General features: G+C 33.8%; 1 protein-coding gene across 2 annotated transcripts; it reads left to right on the top strand.

Moving 5' to 3' along the window:
• The first annotated feature begins 15,745 nt into the window (after window positions 1-15,745).
• On the top strand, window positions 15,746-18,174 carry LOC131152787 (protein S40-7-like). 2 transcript variants are annotated; one of them, XM_058104646.1, is made up of 3 exons: window positions 15,746-16,594; window positions 16,676-16,818; window positions 16,979-18,174. In XM_058104646.1, the coding sequence occupies exon 3, from the start codon at window positions 17,333-17,335 to the stop codon at window positions 17,876-17,878; it is 546 nt and encodes a 181-aa protein (XP_057960629.1). In that variant the 5' UTR covers window positions 15,746-16,594; window positions 16,676-16,818; window positions 16,979-17,332; the 3' UTR covers window positions 17,879-18,174. The 2 variants fall into 2 exon arrangements, with proteins under 2 accessions (XP_057960629.1, XP_057960628.1); XM_058104645.1 differs by having other exon boundaries at window positions 15,746-16,818; window positions 16,970-18,174.
• The last annotated feature ends 4,548 nt before the right edge of the window (window positions 18,175-22,722 follow it).

Genomic DNA, 22,722 nt, shown 5'->3' with positions numbered 1-22,722 from the left:
TGTATGGAAGGTGAGGAAGCCACGAGGATTAAAACATATACATCTGATACAAACCTCGGAACTGAAAGAGTAGAAGGATGAAGAAGCAAGCCGCCTCAAGTTAAAGACCTTAAATGGGAATGGGTATCTAGATTTGATGTATTTACATGTCATATGATATAATTTGAAACTCAATCATATCTTACTTTGAACTTAGGACTCATGCATTTCATTAAAAATTCATTTACATTGGTCCAGGTTGAATAAATTTTTCGAGGCTAATTTTAGTGGCCTCGTCGACGAAACCCATGGCCTCGTTGACGAACGCATAAAGGCCACTTGGCAATGAATAGTGTTGTCTCATTGACGAAAAAATACCGAGAGTGCAAAAATTTCAGACAATGCTCTCGTCTACGAATACATGGCCTCATTGACGAACGAGTGTTAAACACTCGTCGACAAACGTACCCATTCGTTGACGAATGACAGGGCGCTGATACATGCTTCAGCGCAAACACGGACGTAAAACCCTTTGTTTTATTGATCCAAAAGTCAGGATTCATTCTAGGGTCAAGGATACATATAAATTTATCTTCTAAACCCTAAAGCACCACTTTTTGAACACATCTTGAGAGGGTTGAACGAAAATACTACTCTTGCCTGCACTCCAAAGCATTCACATCTTGTTTGGGCATTTGTAACATTGATCATAAAGGCATTCACATACATATTCAATCATCAACGTTATTATTGAGGTTTGAGTATACAAATTTTATTTTATTTTTTGTTTTCCCATATTCATTATTTCAATATATTTCTTGGAAGCATAAATCAATATTTCAATATTGTCTATTGTTTGATTGAATAAATACTTGAGAAAGTTATTTTTGAAATAACCAAATCTTTGAGATATTTTAAAGCTATTTTTTTTTATAAAGATCTGTTATTTGGATGTTTGATTGGAAACTCTAAGAATTTCTTAAATTATATTTTTGAAAAATAATATTCTTTTAAATCTTGGATACACTCAAAGTCATATTTTTATTCAAAGATATAATATTCCAAGTTATTTGATAGTAAGAATCTAGATCTGCATAATATTCAAGACTATCTTTTTGAAAGATCATTTTTGGTATTCTTGCATAAAGTGATTTGAACTTAAACCCTAAGTTCTCCAAATCATTTACTTATAAAATTTATTTTTGGGAGAAATTGACAAAAGGGAAGATTTGTGAAGCATATCATTCTCATTACAAGGATCATATTTTCACCTACATACTGAGTTTCAAGTATTTATCATATGATTGTGTAGTAGGACTTATTGTACTCACTAGCTTTGTGTAGAAGCATTTGAGTTTTTGCAGAAATTGTCATTTGTATTGTGATCATGGTTCGGGTTGTGAATCGGATTGAGGAGGAAGTTGTACCTTTTGTAAGTAGTAGAATTGTAAGGGAAGTTTCATCCTGGTTAAAGGAGTGAAAATTTTTAGTGGAATCCTTGAGTGGGTTACTCAAGGCGAGGACGTAGGCTGGGGTAGGCCAAACCTCGTAAAAATCGAGTTTGCGTTTCTTTCTTCCTTACTCTTTTAATTTCCGCATTGCATTTAGATTACTTGTTTATTGTGTGAATTGAAAGTAGTTTTAGTAATGTATAATCAATTGTTTGATAAAGAAACACAATTCAGTTAACAAGTTGAGAAACCCTAAGAGTTTTATCAACCAAGTGATTATTGGGATATCAAAGGTTTTCAAACTTGGAAATTAAAGGACATATTTTTTTAAAATACCCAATTGACCTCCCTTCTTGGGACAACACCGTTATTCACATGTATTATATATTTTAGTATTATATTTATTTGGGGCGAAGTATACACTCCGCCTGAGGGCTTGCTAAGAAAGGCGAGTGTCCTGATTATAACTAGATGTACCCATACTAGGTTGCATAACATATTAGGGCAGGGGAAAGCTACTTGTATAGGCGTGTAATCTTCCCTATTCTCAGGAACTTTTGCCAGTAAATTTTTGTTTGAATGTGTGTGAGTACGAGATAAACTATCCACCAGAGGGCTTATTGAGTAAGGTAAGTGCCCTGATATGCTTTAGTTGTAGTCACAGGTTGTAAAAGTATCAGAGAAGAGGGAAATACTTGTATGGGCGGGTAATCACCCCAATCCTTGGGAACTCTTGTTGGTAAAATATTCCGCATGTGTGTGAGTAGGGATAGAGAATGGTTTCATAACTGTCATACTTTTATAAATGATGATTATATAATTGTACATAAACCTCATAGCCACACATTGGTGTTAATCTATTCTGACTTACTGAGATGTGCTTCACCCGATATGAATTCTATCTTTTTCAGGACCTCCACGTGATTGAACTCAGTGAGTTAGGGGCTTGGCGTAGCGTTTTTGAGAGAGAGAGGGTATAAACTTTGGTTACATTTTTGAGTTGTATATGTTGGGGTTGTATTATATTTAAGTTTTCTAAAATGTATATATATGTTTGTGAATACTGGATGTTGGAAAATAATTTTTGAGATTATAGATATATAGAAACTCTGGTATATTATTGAGAAGTTGTTATTATTTCCGCTGCGTAATTGATGTGAGAATATTAGATACAGGTAATGGAACACATGGCACCCGGGTCCCACTTGGCGGGTTCGGGGCATCATAAGGTGGTATCAGAGATATATTTTAAATAAAACTCTGGACTCTAGTTTCGGGTTCGAGGCGTTATAGAAAGACAAAATAATAATAATAATAATAATAATAATAATAATAATAATAATAATAATAATAATAATAATAAACATCAGCATCGTGTCCATTGACACTACACTGAAAAAAATAAATTTCAAAACCTGCTCACTTCATCATGTGCAAGTCAGATTTTGAAACATTTAGGAACAAATCTGCTCCTATCATTGTTCAAACCGAAGATTCATCCTTCAACATAGGGATTATACTTAATGGGACAAATTATTATGTGTGATCTCAACTAATGGAGATGCATATTGTGGAGAAGGACAACGTCATACTAGAGGTATTCCTAAACCCATATATGAACTCGATCCTTCAAGTAAAGTTAAATATCCTATGAGTCACTATGTGTCTAACCATCGTTTGTTAGAATCAGATTAGTCATTTTTGAATCAATTATCTACTGTAGCTATTCCTAACAGTGTGCAGGAAGCCTTAGCTGACCCAAGGTGGAAAACTGCTATGAATGAGGAAATGAAATCCTGGTAGAAGAATAAAACTTGGGAACATGTTGATTGTCCACCAAGAAAGAAACTAGTTGGATGCCGGTGGATTTTGACTATGAAGTACAAAGCATATGGTACAATTGAACACTTTAAAGGAAGATTGATTGCAAAAGAATACGCCCAAATTTATAGGATCAATTATGCAGATACTTTTGTACCCGTAGCTAAAATCAATAAAGTTTGAGTATTGTTGTCTCTAGCTGCAAACATAAATTGACCATTACAACAATTTGATGCTAAGAACGCCTTTCTACATGGCGAGTTGTCCAAAGAAGTCTACATGGATCTCCCATCAGGAAGCATGATACTAGAAATATATAGTCAGAAGGTATGCATGTTAAAGAAATCATTGTATGGATTGAAACAATCTCCAAGAGCTTGGTTTGGAAGGTTCACAAAGGCTATGATAACCTTTGGCTACCATAAGAGAAATTCGTACCACACTTTATTCCTAAAGAAACGACAAGATAAAATCACTGTACTTATCGTATATGTAGATGACATGGTAGTCACAGGAAATGATCATGAAGAAAGGAAAACACTACAGAGGTACTTGTCCAGAGAATTCGAAATGAAAGATCTCAATCCCTTGAAAATTTTCCTTGGAATTGAAGTGTCCCGATATGATAAAGGGATCTTTCTCTCTCAAAGGAAATATACCTTAGATTTTTTACAAGAAATTGGTATGTCAACATGTCAACCAGCTAATACACCAGTGGAAGAAGGTTTGAAATTATGTGTTGAGTCTAATTGGGTACCAGTTGATAAAGGGAGATACTAGAGACTTGTAAGAAGGTTGATGTACTTAGCACACACAAGGCCTGACCTTGCCTATGCATTGAATATTGTTAGTCAATTTGTGCATGATCTTGGTAAACAACATATGAATGTTGTTATGCGTAGTTTGAGATATCTAAAGTCAGCCCGTATAAAGGGAATTTTGTTCACTAAAAATAGGGATTGTCAAAGCGTAGAAACATATGCTGATGCTGACTAGGTTGGAGCAGTAGATGACAGACGATCTACTTTAGGATATTTCACCTTTGTAGATGGTAATCTAGTTACATGGAGAAGCAAAAAGCAAAATGTTGTTGCATGATCAAGTGCAGAAGCTTAATTTAGAGGAATGACACTTGGAGTTTGTGAAGTGTTATGACTAAAGTTTCTTTTGAGGGGTTTGGGCTATCCGCCTTGGCAACCAATTCAACTATATTGTGACATTAATAAAGCAGCGCGTGATATTGCTCATAATCCGGTTCAACATGATCGTACAAAGCATGTAGAGGTACACAAATTTTTCATTAAGGAGAACTTGGATAAGCGAATTGTGGAGTTGCCTAACATTCGATCAGAGGATCAACTGGTTGATATTCTCACCAAAGCAGTTTCAAATCGAGCGTTCTCAAAATTTTTGAGCAAGTTGGGCATGTGTGACATCTATGCGCCAAGTTGAGGGGGAGTGTTGAAATAGTGGGTTGATCTTGTAATTAATTGTAATTAACTTAATTTGGGATTCTTTCCTATTCTAGAGATATGATGACAAGATATGATAGCTGTCCAGTCATTATAGCTCATTTATATATATGTGCACATGAATTCATTGAGAAATATTGAATAAAAATATTATTCTCACTCTGTTTTCAAGTTGAGGTAATAGAAAGCTTGGTTTTTTTGGCAAACTATTTGAATAAGGGCTAGATTTGGGTTTATGGGATACTTAAGACAATAAAAGAAGGAAGAGGAATATAGAGGAAGAGAGATGAATAGAGAAGATAAAAGAAATAGAGGGACAAAAAATTGTAGAAGGTTTGGGCTTACATAGACTGATTAGTATTTTGGCGATGGAGGTGATATTGAAGCAAATATGCCTAATCAGAATACAAAAGATCGATAGTTTATCACTTGTTTACTTGAAGAAATTGCACTCCAAATAGTTTAAAATATGGGATGATGTTAATTTATGAGATTTAAGATTATGGCGTAATTTGAAATATCAATAATATTTTTTATATCTATTGGTAGATGGTATGGTTTTTTTTATTATAAATTGGTCATTACTGTTATGAACGTTTCATTATTATTAAATAATATTTTTATTTTAACACCTGCATAAAAGAAAATATTTTAAACTAATTTTTTATATTTATCTATTTATTATTTTTGCCATGAGAAAATTATTTTAAATTATTGAAATGCCTCTTATTTTTAACAAAAAGTTCTATTTTTGATCATTTAGAGGGTTAAAACTAGAAAAATACATATATTCAAAGTTTAGTTATCAAATGACTAAAATAATTCAATACTCAAATTCAAAAATTAGATCTACCTATATTCAAACCTCGATTCATAAATTCAGAATTGCATTCAACATTCAACGTTAAATGCTAAATTTTATCTAACGCTCGTCAATGTCACATCATAACTTATATTTTTGAAAAATTTTCATATCCCTATATTTACAAGGTGTCTTAATAGTCAATGTTTGCATTTACAATTTTAAATACAACATTAATTTATAAATAGCTTTGCATATTCACACTTTAATATCTATAAACTAATTTATGACAATATATTGTAATTAAAATTTACAAATATATCTAAAATTTATTAAAAAATCTAAAAATATTTACATTACTGTTCACATACGATCACGTGCAATTGATATATTTACTAGTTTACAATAAGAAAGGTTAACGTGTTTACTAAAGATTCTCCTTTCCAAGAGTACTCGAGAGAGAAGGGAAATTGCTTCCTTGCCCTAGGGGATGCTTGGAACCCATTTTTATCCTATTCTAACCATGGAATGCCTAGAATAAAATTGAGCAGGGATTTCTGTGAGCCAACGGGGACCGTAGATGGTAATGGAGATGTGTCCCGGGGATCGGATTGGCTGAATGTCTAATTAATGCACGGAAGCCGTGTTTGCATTCCGGACTTTACTTAATCAGCGAGACCTAGGGGGAGGACACTGATCCGTAGGTTTGGTGCCGCACTAAGAGGTTCGAAGGGCTTGTTGGTGATGGCTGGAGTTCCTATGTAATAAAAAAAAAAGAAAAAAGGTAGGCATAATTAATTAAAATCACACACTTTTTCTCTTTAATTCAATAAATTATGAAATTAAAGTAAAAATTGATACAAAACCTTATTGTTGTGTTATATATATTTATTTATTTCAGCTAAATGCTCCAATTCGCTTGATCACAACTTCAACAATTGTTGCATTAGGACTTTGCACTCAAAAGAAAAAAAAAAAAAAAAAATGTTGGTCTTGAAATGGGAAGTCCAACCTTGCCCTAATAATCACTTTATTTGCACGATCTTTTGATGGCATTAACGCGACCAATCTTTGTGGAGAACTGAAAATTTTACAAGAGCACAATTTCATTAGGAAATGAAGAACCACAAAGTAAATTGGAGTCAGCTTAGACGCCCTTTGGACGGTAGAACTTGGTTCACTTCCCTCATCATTACAAAGGTATTTTGCTTTGGGTGAATCAACTTGTCCAATAAGTATGCATGGGAATATATAAGTTAGTTTTTTTCTAATGATGAAGCGTTTTTACATGGTACGGTTGTATTTAATATCTCAATATGCTTTCAACTGAAAATTTTTAAAGAAACTTATTTTTAATGTTCATTGTGTTAACCTCATAGGTCATACCCAATTTTGATAATGACAAATACTAAAGTATTTAATGTCTATCTAGTTTGTGTGCAGATTTATATTAGTAAATACATGGATGACATATGAAGTAAAGTCTAAAGATCCCGAAGATTATTTTATGTTATAATTTATATCATTATTCAATCTGCGTCTGTAATAGTAATTATAGGAAAAATGTCTATAATAATTTCCGCATATCATGCATATAAGTTTGTTGTAAGCTCATAGACCTTAGAAAAGACCTTAGGTCCCTACACAAATGCACAAAATAGTCCCAATAATCACTTATAATATCAGGGGAATAAATTGATGTGTAAATGAACTTAATAAGAAAAAATGTGAGAGGTCAGGTGATCGAACCCGTTGTGTTCAAAACACATCGGGCGCCAGAACCATGGATCGGTCAACAAGTTGACCTAAGTTCGGAAAATCGAATTGAAATGAACTCACCGTCCATAGGCGACCGAACTGCTAAGGTGACCCATTCTCACCAACTTAGCTAACTAAACTTTACGTTCAAAATGGCCCCGAGTGATCGAGCACTTGAGTTCGATTAACTGAATGGTAGACCAGGCGACCGAAATGCAGACAGAATGAAATCGCCTTAGTTTAGCATACTGAACCCTGATTTGGGCACCCCGAACGATCAAAAGTGCCTTTTTTAACTGAGTCTGTTCGGGCGACCAAATCGTGATTTAGCCACCCGAAAACTCTCGGGTTGTTTATTTTTTACTAGGGTTAAAATTAGTTAAATAGGGTTATTTTTTTCTAAATGACTCTTAAACATATCTAATAATGTCATATGAGTCCTTAACAATTATAATTTGGGCAACTTCTATATATAGGGTCTCATTTGTACAGATTAGCCATAGATTAGAGAAATAATTAGCAAAAAATCCTCTCAAACTCAAAAAGCTTATCTTACGTATTCTTACTCAAATCCTCTCATACACCCATTCCTTTGATCAATCATAGCATTGTAAGAGTTTTTATTGTGTTATTGCTTTGTTATAGTTTGCTTAGTACTCTCAATACTTTGATTATTGATTGTTATTATTTTTGGAGAGTTAAGCAAAGAGTTATCTCAGAGATTTAAATTTGATAAATCTTGTGTTGGGAAAACTCAGTAGCTTAAGGATCTTTACATTGTTATTGTAAGATTCCTATAACTATATTTTTGGTGTGCAAAATATTTTACAAGCTATAATTTTTTTCAAACAACTTTTGCGCTTATTTCATTGAGGAAAATATTTTGAGTTGGTTTGAATGCTTGATTAGCATATTTGAAACCCTAATATAATACTGAGATTTGTTATACTTTGTTTCAAAGAAATAACTTGTTAGAATACTCTTAAGCATATTTGTGATTATATTTTGTTGAGTGTTTGCTTGCACAAAATCACATCATTGAGCTTACAATTTCCTATACTGTTTATGTGTGGTTAATTGATTATATTTGGTACATATCCGCTTGATTGAGAAGTATAATTATTGTACTCAGTTTATTATTGAGAAATACTGTTGCATTCTAAGCGTGGCCTGAGGGGACGGTAATCTAGTTCGGTAAGGATTATATGTAAAGGTTGAGGTCAGCCCTGTGCTAATTGACCTGATTGTTTAGGTGCCACTCTAGCTGTTAAGTGAGCTTATAGTGTAATCCTTGTGTTTGTTAGCCAAGGTAGGGACGTAGGCAGTTTGCCGAACTTCGATAACATTTTTGGTGTCGTCTCTATTTACTACTTTATTGTGCATGCTTAATTAAATCAATTGTGCAATTTAATTTCCGCTGATTATTTATATTGATTTATTTTATATGCACTATATTGACCTTAAACTTATATAATACTGTTGTTAGTGGATTAACCTAAGAAACTAATTTTTAAAATACCAATTCACCCCACTCCCCTTTGAGATTATAGTAAAGCTAATACATTGGTCACATCAGACTTGGACTAGACGATAAAAAGCACGATTTGTTAAGCGTCAAGCTTACACGACCCTTCACAATGTGTAAAATATTCAATTCCTGGCATCATTCCATATCCGTTCATCCTTCCTAAAAATCGGATCTATGAATTTTAATGAAGAAATCTTATTTTTAATTATGGAAAAGCCCTTGGAGACTTCCAATTGGGAGCTTATAGCCTCACTTATTCTATTATTGACATTAATTAGAGCTTCATTGGGCCAAAAAAGAAAATTTGTTTGGAAAGAAGAATGAAAAAAATAAATCCAATTTATTTTTTGAATATCATGTAGGTAATTGCTCAAAATTTTATTTGTCGATATTTTATATATTTTATTTTCCTTTTAGTTCCCTTGCAGCCAAACGTAAGAAGGTGAATTGCATTTTTTTTTCTTAAAAAAATATCTTTTACTCTCAGAATAGCCTAAGGCCTTGTTTGGAATTTAGAAAATATTAAGAAAAGAGAAAAAAAATAAAATAATTAATGTAAGAACCTGACCCATGAGATATGGAATAAATAAAATACAAAAAGGGTAAAACAGTAATTTGAGCAGACTTCGTTGACGAAACTAGAGTTTCGTCGACGAAGGCCTTTCTATTGTTCGGCGATGAAATTCAGAGGTTCGTCGACGAGGAGAAGCCGAGAATTTAGTTTCATCAGTCCATGTTGTATCTTCTAGGCATATATGAGCAAATTTACTATAAAATGGGTTATATTGAGCCGATAATTTATTATTTTGAATTTATGTATTTTCAGATATATAGTACAGCACAATTTTAAAATGTCATTTCATATATAGTTAAATAATGGAAGTTTTATATTCACACGAGAACTCATGTTAGCTACACACTGATAATAATATAATTCATCTTATTAAGAAGGGTCTCATCCCATTATACAAATCATTTTTCAGGTCTTTTAGGAAAGTGTGCTTAGCTGGCAGGTTGTAGTATATATGGTATCAGAGAGACTTATATGTTTTACTAGCACTTCGGAACCACGTGGCGGATTGGGGTGCTACACTTACCTTTCAATCAACTCTTTTTTGAAATTTCTTATGAAAATGAATTTAGGAACTGATCCTATTTATAGGGAATTGGAGGAAGGGTATTTTTGTAATTTTAAGAATTTCTTAAGGATTAAGAAATGAATTAAATAAATAAGTATATTAAATTAAATAAAAGAAGAGAGAGAGAAAGAGATAGGGACGGAGAGAGGGACCGAGGTGGGTTGTACTTTTCATCTCAATTTGAATTTGAATTCAAATTGAGATTGAATTGATTGAATCTTATAATATATATATATATATATATATATATATATATATATATATATATATATAATATTATATTATTTTATATATTTAATTTATTAATTAATTAATAGTTTAATTTCAATTTTATTTTAACTTTTTTTACATGTATATTATTTTTTGGGATCATTACATTTAGGGTCAATTTATTCAATAATTGAGTTGATTTTAGAATCAATTGGGTAGTTAAAGACGTAAATTTGAAATTTAGAATAGTCAATTGGAGTCTTGCTCTCCCTTTCGGTGCTACACTGAGCAAATCATGCATTCAAAATGCTTTGGAGCCTTAAATTTTTGGTTATGAAGTCATTATTAGTTAAAATAAAGTACTATTGTTGTCTTAGTTAGGTTTTTAATTGAAGATAGGATGATAGGAGTACCCAAACACCCATTTAGGACATGCAAGGAAGCCTTTGCTGTTCTTAGGGGTGTTTTAGCAAAGTAGGTGTAATGCCCTGGACTCGCCATGCGGGGCCCGGTGCATTAAGAGACCGACACGCATCTCTGATATCATTCACACAGCGGAAATAATAAATATCTTCAACAGAAAATATCGGAGTGCTATATTTACATACATTGATCCATAATAATTACAACCTAATCCTTCATATTATAAATCCAGAATTAATACATATTAAACATAAACTAAATACATATCTAATCTGCTATATTTAACTCACAAAACTACCCCGCCCCGGAACTATCTAAGTTTGATCACCTGAGTAACCTGAAAAGATTTAACATATGACGGGGTAAGACACCTCTTAGTAAGGAAGAAATAATTTATAATAGTGTGTGGTTGAAGTGTTTATAATAAAATTTAAAATATCCATCTCAAGTGTACACATAGTTCACAAGAAACCACATAACATGCCCATAATCGCACAGGATCAACGTCCTTATCATCCAATCACATACCCATAACCAATCAATATTTTAATGTTAGTTTCCGAGAATAGGGAAATCCACCCGCCCATGCAAATGGGTTCCCTCTACTTTAGTGCTAATACCAGGACACTTACCTTTCTCAGTAAGCTCTCGGGTTGTGTATTCAGGTAAAGTCACCAAGAATAGGGAAGATTACCTGCCCATACAAGTGGTTTCCTTCTACTCTGGTACCCTCAATTAATTACTAGTGTACTCGCCTTTCTCAGCAAGCCCTTAGGTGGAGTAATCTACTTTACCCTAAATACTTAATTAATTAACATTTGTACACAGCCAACACAATCGCTTCACAAAATTTCACGCATACGCCCATATCATAATCAATCCACATAGGATCAAATCACGCAGCATCAGTGTCCACATAGGACTGGTCCACACAGGACTAATTAAATCGCACAACATCAATGTCCTCATAGGACTGCTCAACTACAACATCAACGTCCACACAAAGACTGGTCCACACAGGACTAATCAAATCCCACAGTATCAATGTCCACATAGGACTGCTCAAACCACACAGATTACAAAATAAACACCCCGTTCATGATAAATAGGTAAACAACCACCTCATACCATTACCAATGTTTACCTCTCAGTATAAACGTCCATACAACGACCTCCTCATACCACTACCAACGTTATATGACGGTTATACCAGGTACGATATAACGACCTCCTCATACCACTGCCAACGTTATATCGTCATTTACATGAACCACACCATAGATCAATCACAAACCTGATCAATCAACCATGTCCACGCAAATACCACAGTATATTCAACCATCCAGTATTTTCAACCAAACAATATTCACAATCCAATCAGTGTATTCAACCAGACAAGAATTTCAGTCAAATGACATTCACAATCTCAACAATTTCCTCATTTTACTAAGCTCAACAATCATTTAATGATCAAAATGGTTTCAACCACACAATTGTTCCCAATTTAATACTTATATAATTAAAACAGTATTTTCAATATCAGTTTGGTTCATAAAATTATACCTGTATATGTAGGATTTTACCCAAAATTAGTCATTTTAATAATTACTAAAGCTATTATAAAATATTTTCCCTTACCTAATTCCTGAAAAGCCTCATAAAATAACCAGTCCTACACTCGTTGGGTTCCCCGTTCAACGCTTTGAAAACCACATCTTCCAGAACTAAACTTCAGTATTTCTTTGCATATAATATTTCTTACAACTAGGATAAAACCAAATTTTACATAAAAAACCTTACCTTAAATCTGGGATGAATTCCTAACTAGTCCCACCGATGATCCACTCCAGCAGATTTGTAGAGAACTCTTCTAGGAGTGTCGTGGTGGCTTTAAATTGTCGAACCGGTAGAAATCCGGCCCGATATTGAAGAAAGAAGGTGGTAGTGCCGAATTTCTAGAGAGAGAGAAGGGGAACATGCAAAAATTTTCGCGCTGGAATGAAAGAATTCCACTTTTTATACACAGGGATTCGTTGACGAGTCCTGTGCACAATTCGCCGATGAGATAGTGAACTCGTCGACGAATTTCAATTTGTGAAAAACTCCCTCTCGGTATTTCCTCGTTGACGAGACACATACCCTCGTCGACGATCTCAAAAGAACATTCATCGACGAGACCAATCCGTTCGTCGACGAATGATTGCTGCCACCTTTTTGAATTTGTTATTCCTTCCCTTTCTATCTTCTTTATTATCTTAAATTATTTAAAAATTACCCGGGTTGTTACAGTAGGGGTGTTAAAATCGGAATCTATTGTAAAAATTCACAAGTGCACGAAATCGTAACAAGTAAGATAGTGATAAAGAAGAATGTCGAATCCCCGATGACTATTTACCTGTTAACTATTGAAATTGTTCTCATTTTAAATTATTTGAAAATCAAGAAAGCTAGTAGATTTTGAATCTAAAAAAATAAAAATAAAAATAAAATCAACGAATTACTTAAAAAGAAGAAGATTTAACCCAAGAAGAAAACACTAAGGCATCCGACTCACCTAACCAACTCAATCCAAAATCCTAGTCATGCAATCAATCAACTATCATCCTATTTGACGACGAAATATTCTAACTTACCTAAAACCATCTCTCGAGTAAAATTAAAATTACCCAACATACGATAACCCACGACATATCTATGGGAATTTAAAAGCATTTGAGTACTACATTAAGATTAATAATATTTCACATGAAAGTCGCACAAGTCACGTTAGCACATTATTGTCTTTTGTTTAATTCATGGCATACATCATACGAAACTAAACTACGTGCATCATCTCTCGATTTAACATGCACAACAAATCACTCAACTATTGGCCAGATTATTTGAAAGCATTAAACTCAATGATGTATACTCAAAATAAATGATAAAATTATGATCACATAGAAATAAGATTCGGAATTATCATGGAGAGGTTACATCGTAGCCGCCTTAGCAATAGCAATTAGCTCGTAATAGAATTAAAACAAACCATGATCTCTTCCTTCTACTGGTATTTTCATTATCTGTATATGCTATATTGTTGACCATCAAGATGGAATTAACCAAATCCTTGAATTGTTCCAGAGGTACATTTTGTGGCACATGAGCTTCATTTAGAACGTTTATCAATACATTGCCTGTGGCTTTCAAAGGATGTGAGCAAATTGAGTATAAAGATCTTCACTGGAATCATGTTGAGTTGCTTCATTATCCTATAGTCACTTATTTTAAGTTGATGTAAGAACTTGACCACTTTTTCATCATTGACTTCTTTAATTTTTTCCTTTTCTAGTTCTTTCTCTTTATCTTCGACAACCTTATATTTCCCTTTCCTCCTTCTTTCCTGCTCTTCTAGAGTGTAACATTGTCTGCTTCTTGTCAAGCCTCTATGTTAGCTTCCCCATTTGAACTTTTTATCCCTGCTTTATATTTCCACAACACAACTTAATTTGAGGAATATGGAAATGGTGTTGGTAGTTTGATGGTTATGGATTCCACACTGATGTCGGCTAAACATGTTAACAAATTGCTAATGAGTCGTACAATGATTGATGAACCTTCACCTTCCCATATAGAGGTTTTTGTGTTGTTCTAAAGGAAAGTATTTTTTTGGAAAAAAAAATACTAAATTTAATAAGATTTTGTCATAAGTGTTGAACTAAAAAAGTATTGAAAGTTATAAGTATTATTTGGTTGAAGTTGGAAAAAAAAAATATTCATTATAAGTATTGAAAATAAATAAGTCTCGTTTAGAAACTCAATTTTATTAAAAGTGTTCTATAAATGTGTTATTTTATAAATATATTATTATATTTATCATAAAATTAACATATTACAAGTAATAATAAATTACATTGCTTTACAATTCATCGCATGATTCTCATTTTCGTACATGATTGTTTGTTGTTCCTACTTCGCACTTGGTGGTTGTTAATGTGTTCTTGTGGTAAAGTATGATATACTTTCAGATAACTAGTTAGGTAAAAGTGTTTTAACTAGTTTTGCACTGTCTGTTATAATGTGTGAAGTTTTCAAATTGAAACACTTTCATATGTAAAGTAAAAGTTAGAAATCTCAGAAAAAAAAAATATAAAAAAGATATTCTCCAACTTTCTTATATAAATTTGGAAAATTATAAAACACAGTGACATTTTTGTAATTATTTGAAAAATCAAAAAGAGAAAATAAAACTATTTGCACAAGGAAATAGTACCAAAATTGTTTATTTTTGTTTATTAATTTAATATAAATATTGTAAAAATGAAAAATTATTTTTTAATAATTTTTTTAGAAAACTAAAAAAAATAATTTCTCCACAACTATATGGGTCCTAAAGTTTCAGTCTAAACACCGAATTTTAATCACCTACCATGCTCTTGAAGGGCACAAATTAGTTTGGAGAATACAATGTTTAACGTTAATAAATGCAACTACTAATTTCTAGAAAAATATTTGTAAGGTTTCCTTCATGAAATATTTAAAACTCTACCAATAACAAAATGTTATATTCATATTTCAACCGACTAAATGATGTGAAAACACAAGTGAGAGACTCATACTGAACAGCGACTCTTGACACATACGTATCTAAATTCTAATATGATATTTTGTAAATTGTAATTGGTGGATTTTAAATCTTACACAAAGAAACGATTATTTAAAAGTCTTTCTCTCAAATTATATGTGTAGAGAGAATGCAATGTTCTAACAAATATACATCTTTCACTACTTCAATATATTAAATATAAAGAAATAAACATTGTAAGGACTTGTTTGTCATAGCAAGAACTCTTGTGCTTGTTATTAATTAATATTAAACTCTCTAATGGACTTTTTTCTATTCATTAAAATTTAAATTAACTTGTTTGAGTGCATAAATTTCAAATCTTAAATTTGAATTTGAATGAATTTGAATAAATTTTAGTACAATCTTATATTATAATTTATTCAAAAATCAAATACAAATCCAAACCTAACCATTTCTAAATATATGGTAAGATTTTTTTCTATTGCCAAGCATCCAATTAAATTTTTTTTTTATGGAATCCAATGGATGATTCTCGCACATATTCTAAGTATTCCCCCAACAATATGTACAATCCTTCCTTCATATATTCCACAAAATTTAAAAAAAAATATTTATGATGAATGATTTTTTACATGAAATTTTAAAATCATTAATTACAAATTGGAAGCAATAAATGACAAGAAATTCATATCATTAGCACCACTGCTTTTATTGAATTTAAATACAGAGTGACGGTTAATACAACCTACAATTGTAAATCTTGCGTGGAGGGGAAAATTTTGGAGAGTTTTTAACACAATTTAAAAGTTTCTCTTGGTAGCCTGTCCCCTTCTTCATGGCAGAGAGAGAGAGAGAGAGATGGACTAGAACATCTGCGTTGGGTGGAATCGGACTGCCTATATAATTGTAAGAACTCAGAAACGTTGACCCACACACAATCACAATTCGTTCTGGGGTCTCTATCAACAGGCCAGCCCTGGTGATTTGAACTTGGATAAGACAGCTCACCCCTACCACCCTCCCTGCCATCATACAATTTCACTCTTCACTCTCACCCTCTCCCTCTGTCTCTCTCTGCACTGTTGTGTTTTCTTGCAACCACCCCAAAACGCAGGAGGCAAGAATGAGGTCAGAGACGTAAGCTCGGTCGCAGTCGCAGCTCACAAAATCACAAATCTCAATTCATTTCTGAGAAGCGGCAGCGAAGCAAGGTCCTTCGCCCCAAGGGCCAGCCCCCCCCCCCCCCTAGCCTACCCATCACACTCTGTTCTAATTTCAATCACTGGACTGCTCTGCTGTGGTCTGCGCAACTGCGAGCGCCGAATGAGGCTGGCTTTGGATAGGGTTACGGAAATATGTGAGATTTGTCAGAGCAGTCCATTCTCTGAATCTCTCCTACTTTTCCCATCAAACAGCACTGCAGGCTTCGCCAATTTTGATCAGAGTAGAATTTTATTATTATTTTTGCCTTCAATAATTATGTGGCTGTTCGGGAAAATGATTCGTTTCCAGCTGTGAACTATAGCAGGAAACATGGTTTGATGACGATTGGGTTCTGGGTCAGCTCACCTCACTGCCTCCAAAATGCCTCCTTGGTTTATCGTGTTTCTGTGGAGGTCTGGATATATCTGCGCAACCCACCTTTCATACTTCAATCAACACTCTCAGGTAAATATAAAAAAAAAAAAAAAATAGACTCAGATTCTCGTCAAAATCATTACTTTTTCCTTTTTTAACTCTCCTTTTCACTTCTAGTTTTGGTCTAAGAAAGGATCCTTTTCATTTCCATCTGTTTCTGTTGTCCTTTTCTCCTTGAGAGATGTTGCAGGTGCACCAGTGGAGGCCTTCCTCGAAATCTGTGAGCTTTGAAAGGTATAATCTTGGCCTTTCTGTTCTGCTTATTTTGTCATCGTTAGTTCTTGGGATTGGGCCGAGGAGACTCTGTTTTTGAGAAAATTGTGAAAGCCCTCTGCTTGTTTTGGAGGTAATAGAAACACAGCCAAGGTAGATTCCTGACTCCCGAGAAAAAAAAAATTTACAAAAGAAGTAGAAGAGTACCCATTTTTTCTTTCATCTATATAAGTAATAGGAAGTGGCTGTGTGGTTGAAGGCTTAAAGCTTTTCTTTTGGGTCTTTTGCTTGAACACGCATTTGGGTTTTGGGGGTTTTGGAGCAATCGACCATGGCAAATAGGTATGCTGTGATTGATGAGGATTTTGAAGAATCAGATGTTTGGGCTGCTGTAAAGAATGAGAGAGAAGATCCAAGTTCCAAGATCATGAGGAATTTCAAAGACTATTTTGGGTCATCATCATCATCATCTTCTTCTTCTGCATGGACAAAACCCACTGCTCCAAGAAAGGTCCCCAGAGCTAACAATCCAAGTAGTCATGGAGCCAAGGTGGTTCAGCAATCATCAGTTCCAGTGGAGATACCTGACTGGTCAAAGATTTATGGGAAAAAATCTTCGAAGGGCTCCAGGGATGGTTCTCACTCTCTTGAAGGGGGTGAAACCAGTGACTGTGTTGCTTATCATGATGACGAGGATGATGATGATGGTGGTGAGGATGAAGAAATGGTCCCCCCACATGAATGGATTGCCAGGAAGCTGGCAAGGAATCAGATTTCTTCGTTCTCTGTGTGTGAAGGGGTTGGAAGGACACTAAAAGGAAGAGACCTTCGCAAAGTGAGGAATGCCATTTTAACTAAGACTGGTTTCCTGGAATAATGTTTCCTTCATCTTCACAGCACAACCAGCCTTCTGCAGCCACCACCACCATCATCAGCACCATCATCATCTTCATCAAAATCAGACCATTAGTCATCATTGTCTCGCATGGGTCCCATGTAAACCTTTATTCTTATTACTTTATTATTAGTTAACAGCATCTTTGGGAGTGGGTCGAGACTGCCTTTTTTGTCTTATTTTTTGGCTGCAATGGCAGTCGAGATTTTGTCTGGAAAGATTTTGGTTTTGGTAATGAAATGGCCATGCTTGAGGTTATATGAAAAGGGTTTAGTTGATATTCATGTCTTGCTATATGTTTTCGCAGCTTTTTCATTTACATTTAGTTTCTGATTTCTTGAGACTCATTATTTCATGCATTCCTAGTTTCCCTTCACACCACCAGCAATGGCATGGACTTCTGCCAGCCTTAATATATCAATTCTCAGTAAAGGTTGTTGTAAGTCTATAAATTGAAATCTGCAATTATTTTCAGAAAGAGTTACATATCCTTCTGATCATCTTTGGTTGAATGAGTTCGGTTCTTTCTTTGATCATTAGCTTGTAACACTGGATCTTCATTCTGGTTAATAGATTGCCCAAACAAAAGCTCAGATTTTCATGTCCAGAATTATTATGGAAATATTTAAAACTAATATAGCCTGCTTGACTATCTTTTCTTAACTGAATTTTCAGTTTGTCCCTCAAATACTTTCACAGGTAGCAAGATTTTAAAGATTTGGAATCCATCTAAAATGTTTTTCTCTGATCATTAGCTTGTAACACTTTATATTCATTTTAGGTTCATAGATTGCCAAAACAAAAGCTCAGATTTTCATGTCCAGAATTATTATGGAAATCCTTTAAACTAATATAGCCTGCTTGACTATCTTTTCTCAACTTAATTTTCAGTTTGCCCCTCAAATGGTTCCACAGAGGTAGCAAGATTTTAAAGATTTGGAAGCCATCTAAAATGTTTTTCCTTTCAAAAAAGCATCCATTGCTCGTGGTTGTGTTTAAAGTTACGAAAAGAACCCTACTTTCAGGACCAATTGGCCCCAAAGGCTTGTGTTGTAGGCCTTTTAGAAGAATATCAAGATTCAATCTGACCATCCTTCTGCTCCACTAGATGTTTACTGGTTACCATGTACATACATAACAAACATGTGTGTATACATGCACAAATATACAAACACATGTATGTATAAATCTATGTATGTATGTATTTTGCTGAGGTAAGAGAACAATATTAATAATCTCATCATCAAGACGGAATAGGCATGAAGAATTATGGACTGGAGTACTTATGGGTCAAGTTCAGGATAAGTATGTAACAGAAAAGTCAAAAGAGAGATTGGGCATCTCCTTCTGGAATTTCTTTATTGGCTGGCAAAAGATTTCTTCCAGGTTCTATGACATGGAATTAGATGGCGTTCGTTGGTGCTGGAACCAATATCTACTCTCCTGTTTGATGGATGGCCAAGAGAAGCCTCTTATTCTGTATGCCTACTAGAAAAAGTTGAATTGGAATTAAAACTTTGTATGGGCATTTTATTTAAATTCACACGTAAGGATTAGAAGTTCAATGAGGAAAGCTATTTTTATAGGCCTTTCCATTGTTATTTTTTTGTCTCACATTAATAGAATAGTTTTACATTGGTATAAAAAGTTGTTTTGAGTTTTTTGTATTATTTGTCCTACATCAAAGAGAAGTGTTTTTTGAACTTGAGATTAAAGCTATATAAATTATAAAGAGTTCAACTCTCCATTTGTAAAACACATCTCAAAGTTATACTTTATCAAAAAGTAGTGCATTGATCGTCGACACTCGAGGACGTAAGTAATTCTATACCGAACTTCGTTAATTACTTATCTTATTCTTTTTACTATTTTATTATTAGTTTCTGCATTACTTTAGTTTCTTATATATTCAATAGCAATACCTGTAGTATTGGTGTTTGACACAAATGGGTTGCCCAACACAACATCTATCTCCCTAGGAAAAGCTACTGCTGCATTATCTATTGCAAACTGCAACAGCAAAGTACATGGCAGTTAAAAGAGCTTCAAAATGCAGCTTGATGATTAGGGGTTTGTTGGGTAAACTTAGTTTTCATTTCTTGGTGGCTTTCATGTATTGTGACAATTATTAAAGTGTCATCCACTTAATGAAGGATAAGATATTTTATGAGAAGTACATGGATGATAGCTACACTACCAATTATTGCTATTTAGGTGTTGTTTCCTTTCGAGATATTTTTATTTGCTTTACATTGTAAGATTGGTGATGATAAACACAAAATATTTGCATTAGTTTTAGTTCAATAAAGGAAATCTTTGATAAGCATTTAAAAATATTATCATTATAGCATTGATATATTTATGAAACAATATAGGAAGAGTAGTAAAATTTTTAGCAAAAAAATATGACTAAATAAGAATATATATTAAATTGAATTCATGCTTTAAAATTTTCAATTGTCTCAAATAACACGAACAATTTAGTCCCAAAAATAAAGAATGTCCATAAATAAGACTGCAAATGAATCAAATTGGCACTATTTATGAGTGGTTTGAAAGTTAGGTTCAATTTGAGGCCGTTTTGTCCATGGTTTTAAAAACTAGACTAGTGACCAACTCAACAATACTATTAGGTCGGTTAAACCAATTGAACCTGTGGATCAACTTGGTGATCCAACTGATAATTAAAATGTGTGCGTGTGTATATGTATGTAAGTTACAAATATACTCTATAAATTATAATAATCAATTAAAAACAAAAAAAATAAAAATATAATATAAAAAAATGCTTTTCTTATTATTAAAACATTTTTAAAATTTATATATCTGATTATATTATAACAGTGAAAAAGTTTGATTTATAAATATACAGAGTTTCAAGGAATTCCTAGCGCAAGCTATGGATGTGACGCAAAGTTTCAGCTCTAGCTTCTAAGAGGTCCACAGTATAAGTTCTTGTATCCTTTGATCAGATAAATGAGTGATTGTTAAGCTCAATTGTTAAGACTCATTTAATAAAATAAATGAATCCAATTATTTTGGCTCATGACAAGTTATAGATTTGTTTGAGCTTATTTAATATGCTCTGATTTGTATTGGCTTATTTAGGCTAAAAAACATAGGCTACCTAAGAGTGGATTTGTTTCATCCAAACTTGATAACCTAAATTCAATGATATAGGCCCAAATTTCCTAGCTAATAAACTGGTTTGAGGACCCCCCAAAAAAAAAAAAAAAAACCTAAGATAATATTAGAAATAGTCATTTTTTCCCACGGCCATGACGCAGTGGAAAGATATCAACACGTAAGAATGAGCATCGGAGGTTCAATTCTAGGTAGATACATTCACAGAACTAGCAGTACCAGTGGATGGTGAGAATTTACTCTGTGAGCCAACGAATACCGTGGATGATGAGAGTTCGCTCTGTGAGCCAGTGGGGACCGTGGATGATGAGAGTTTTCTGTGAGCCAACGGGGATCGTGGATGGTAATGGAGATGTGTCCCGGGGGTCGGGTTGGCCGAACGTCCAACTGATGCACGGAAGCCGTGTCCGCATTTCAGACTTTGCCTGATCAGCGTGACCTAGGGGGAGGATATTGATCCGTAAGTTTGATGCTGCACCAGAGAGTCCGAAAGGCTTGTTGGTGACTGAAGTTCCTATGTAATTAAAAAAAAAAAAAAAAGTCACTTTTCCCCTTTTGCCTAATAAAACTCGAAAAGCCTTTCGCGTCTCAGAGTCAGTAAGGTTTGTTTAATTCATTCATTTGCATAAATGAACATATTTGATCAAGTATCTTTTAATTTGGTTTAAGTTTGGCTTGAGATTAAATTATATTTAAAATTTAATAAACAAGTTTAAACATGGTAAAATTTGGCATGATTGGACTAGTTTGCAAACTCATAGTAAGGAATTTTCGTACTTGTAAGTTGACATGTTAAATGGGTGGGTAGGGATCAAGATGGGTAGGGTCAAAATGGGTAGGTAGGGTCGAAATGGATAGGATCATTTATGACCCATTGATATAAAATATTTGACCCATTTATTATCCATATCCATTTAGACATGGGTTAATCTATTTGGTGGTCATCACTGATTTCTAGAATCGAGAATCATTTGGTCTCCCATTCCTTATTAATAAATGATCATTTCTGCAATATTTAGCTTTGAAAAAGCTTGGCCATAGATTATTAGAAGTGAACAGTCTAAAGGCAAATTTTATGAGAAGCGATTTTTGGATTTCTTTAAGTTCTCTCAAGCCCATACCTCCTTCCGAGATGAGTTTACAAATTTTCTCTCAAGAGCGCTAATGAATCTTCCTTTTACCTTTCATCTCTCCCCATAAAAAGTTAGCAAGAAGAGAGTTGATGCGAAAAAATGTGACCTGTGAAACATTAATAACCGACATAAAATGTATCGGCATGTTAGACAACACATGTCTTAATAAAATCAATCTTCTACCTTGCGAGAGCAACTTAAATTTCAACCCTGTAATTTTCTTCCTAATCTTCTCCATAAGAGGCTCCAAGATCCTAGAAGACAATTTTCTAGAAACCAAAGGCGCACCCAAATACGTAACTAGGAATTTACTTTTCATGAAACCCGTGATTCTCAATAACCCACATTTTCGAGCAGGAGTAATGTATTTCGAAAGGAATAACGCAGACTTTGTCTTGCTGACTTTTTGACTCGACTAATTCTCATACATCTCCAAAGTGTAAACCAAATTTCTAATAGACATTTTCCCACCATTTGTAAAAATAAGAATATCATCCGCATAAAGCAAATGCGAATCCAAAGGAGCTCCAATCGGATGATTAAATTGTA

The sequence above is a fragment of the Malania oleifera genome, chromosome 4 (genome assembly GCF_029873635.1).
Source record: "Malania oleifera isolate guangnan ecotype guangnan chromosome 4, ASM2987363v1, whole genome shotgun sequence".
Classification (NCBI taxonomy): Eukaryota; Viridiplantae; Streptophyta; class Magnoliopsida; order Santalales; family Ximeniaceae; genus Malania; species Malania oleifera.
The sequence above is the reverse complement of the archived record's forward strand: the minus strand, read 5'-3'. Positions and strand labels throughout refer to the sequence as shown.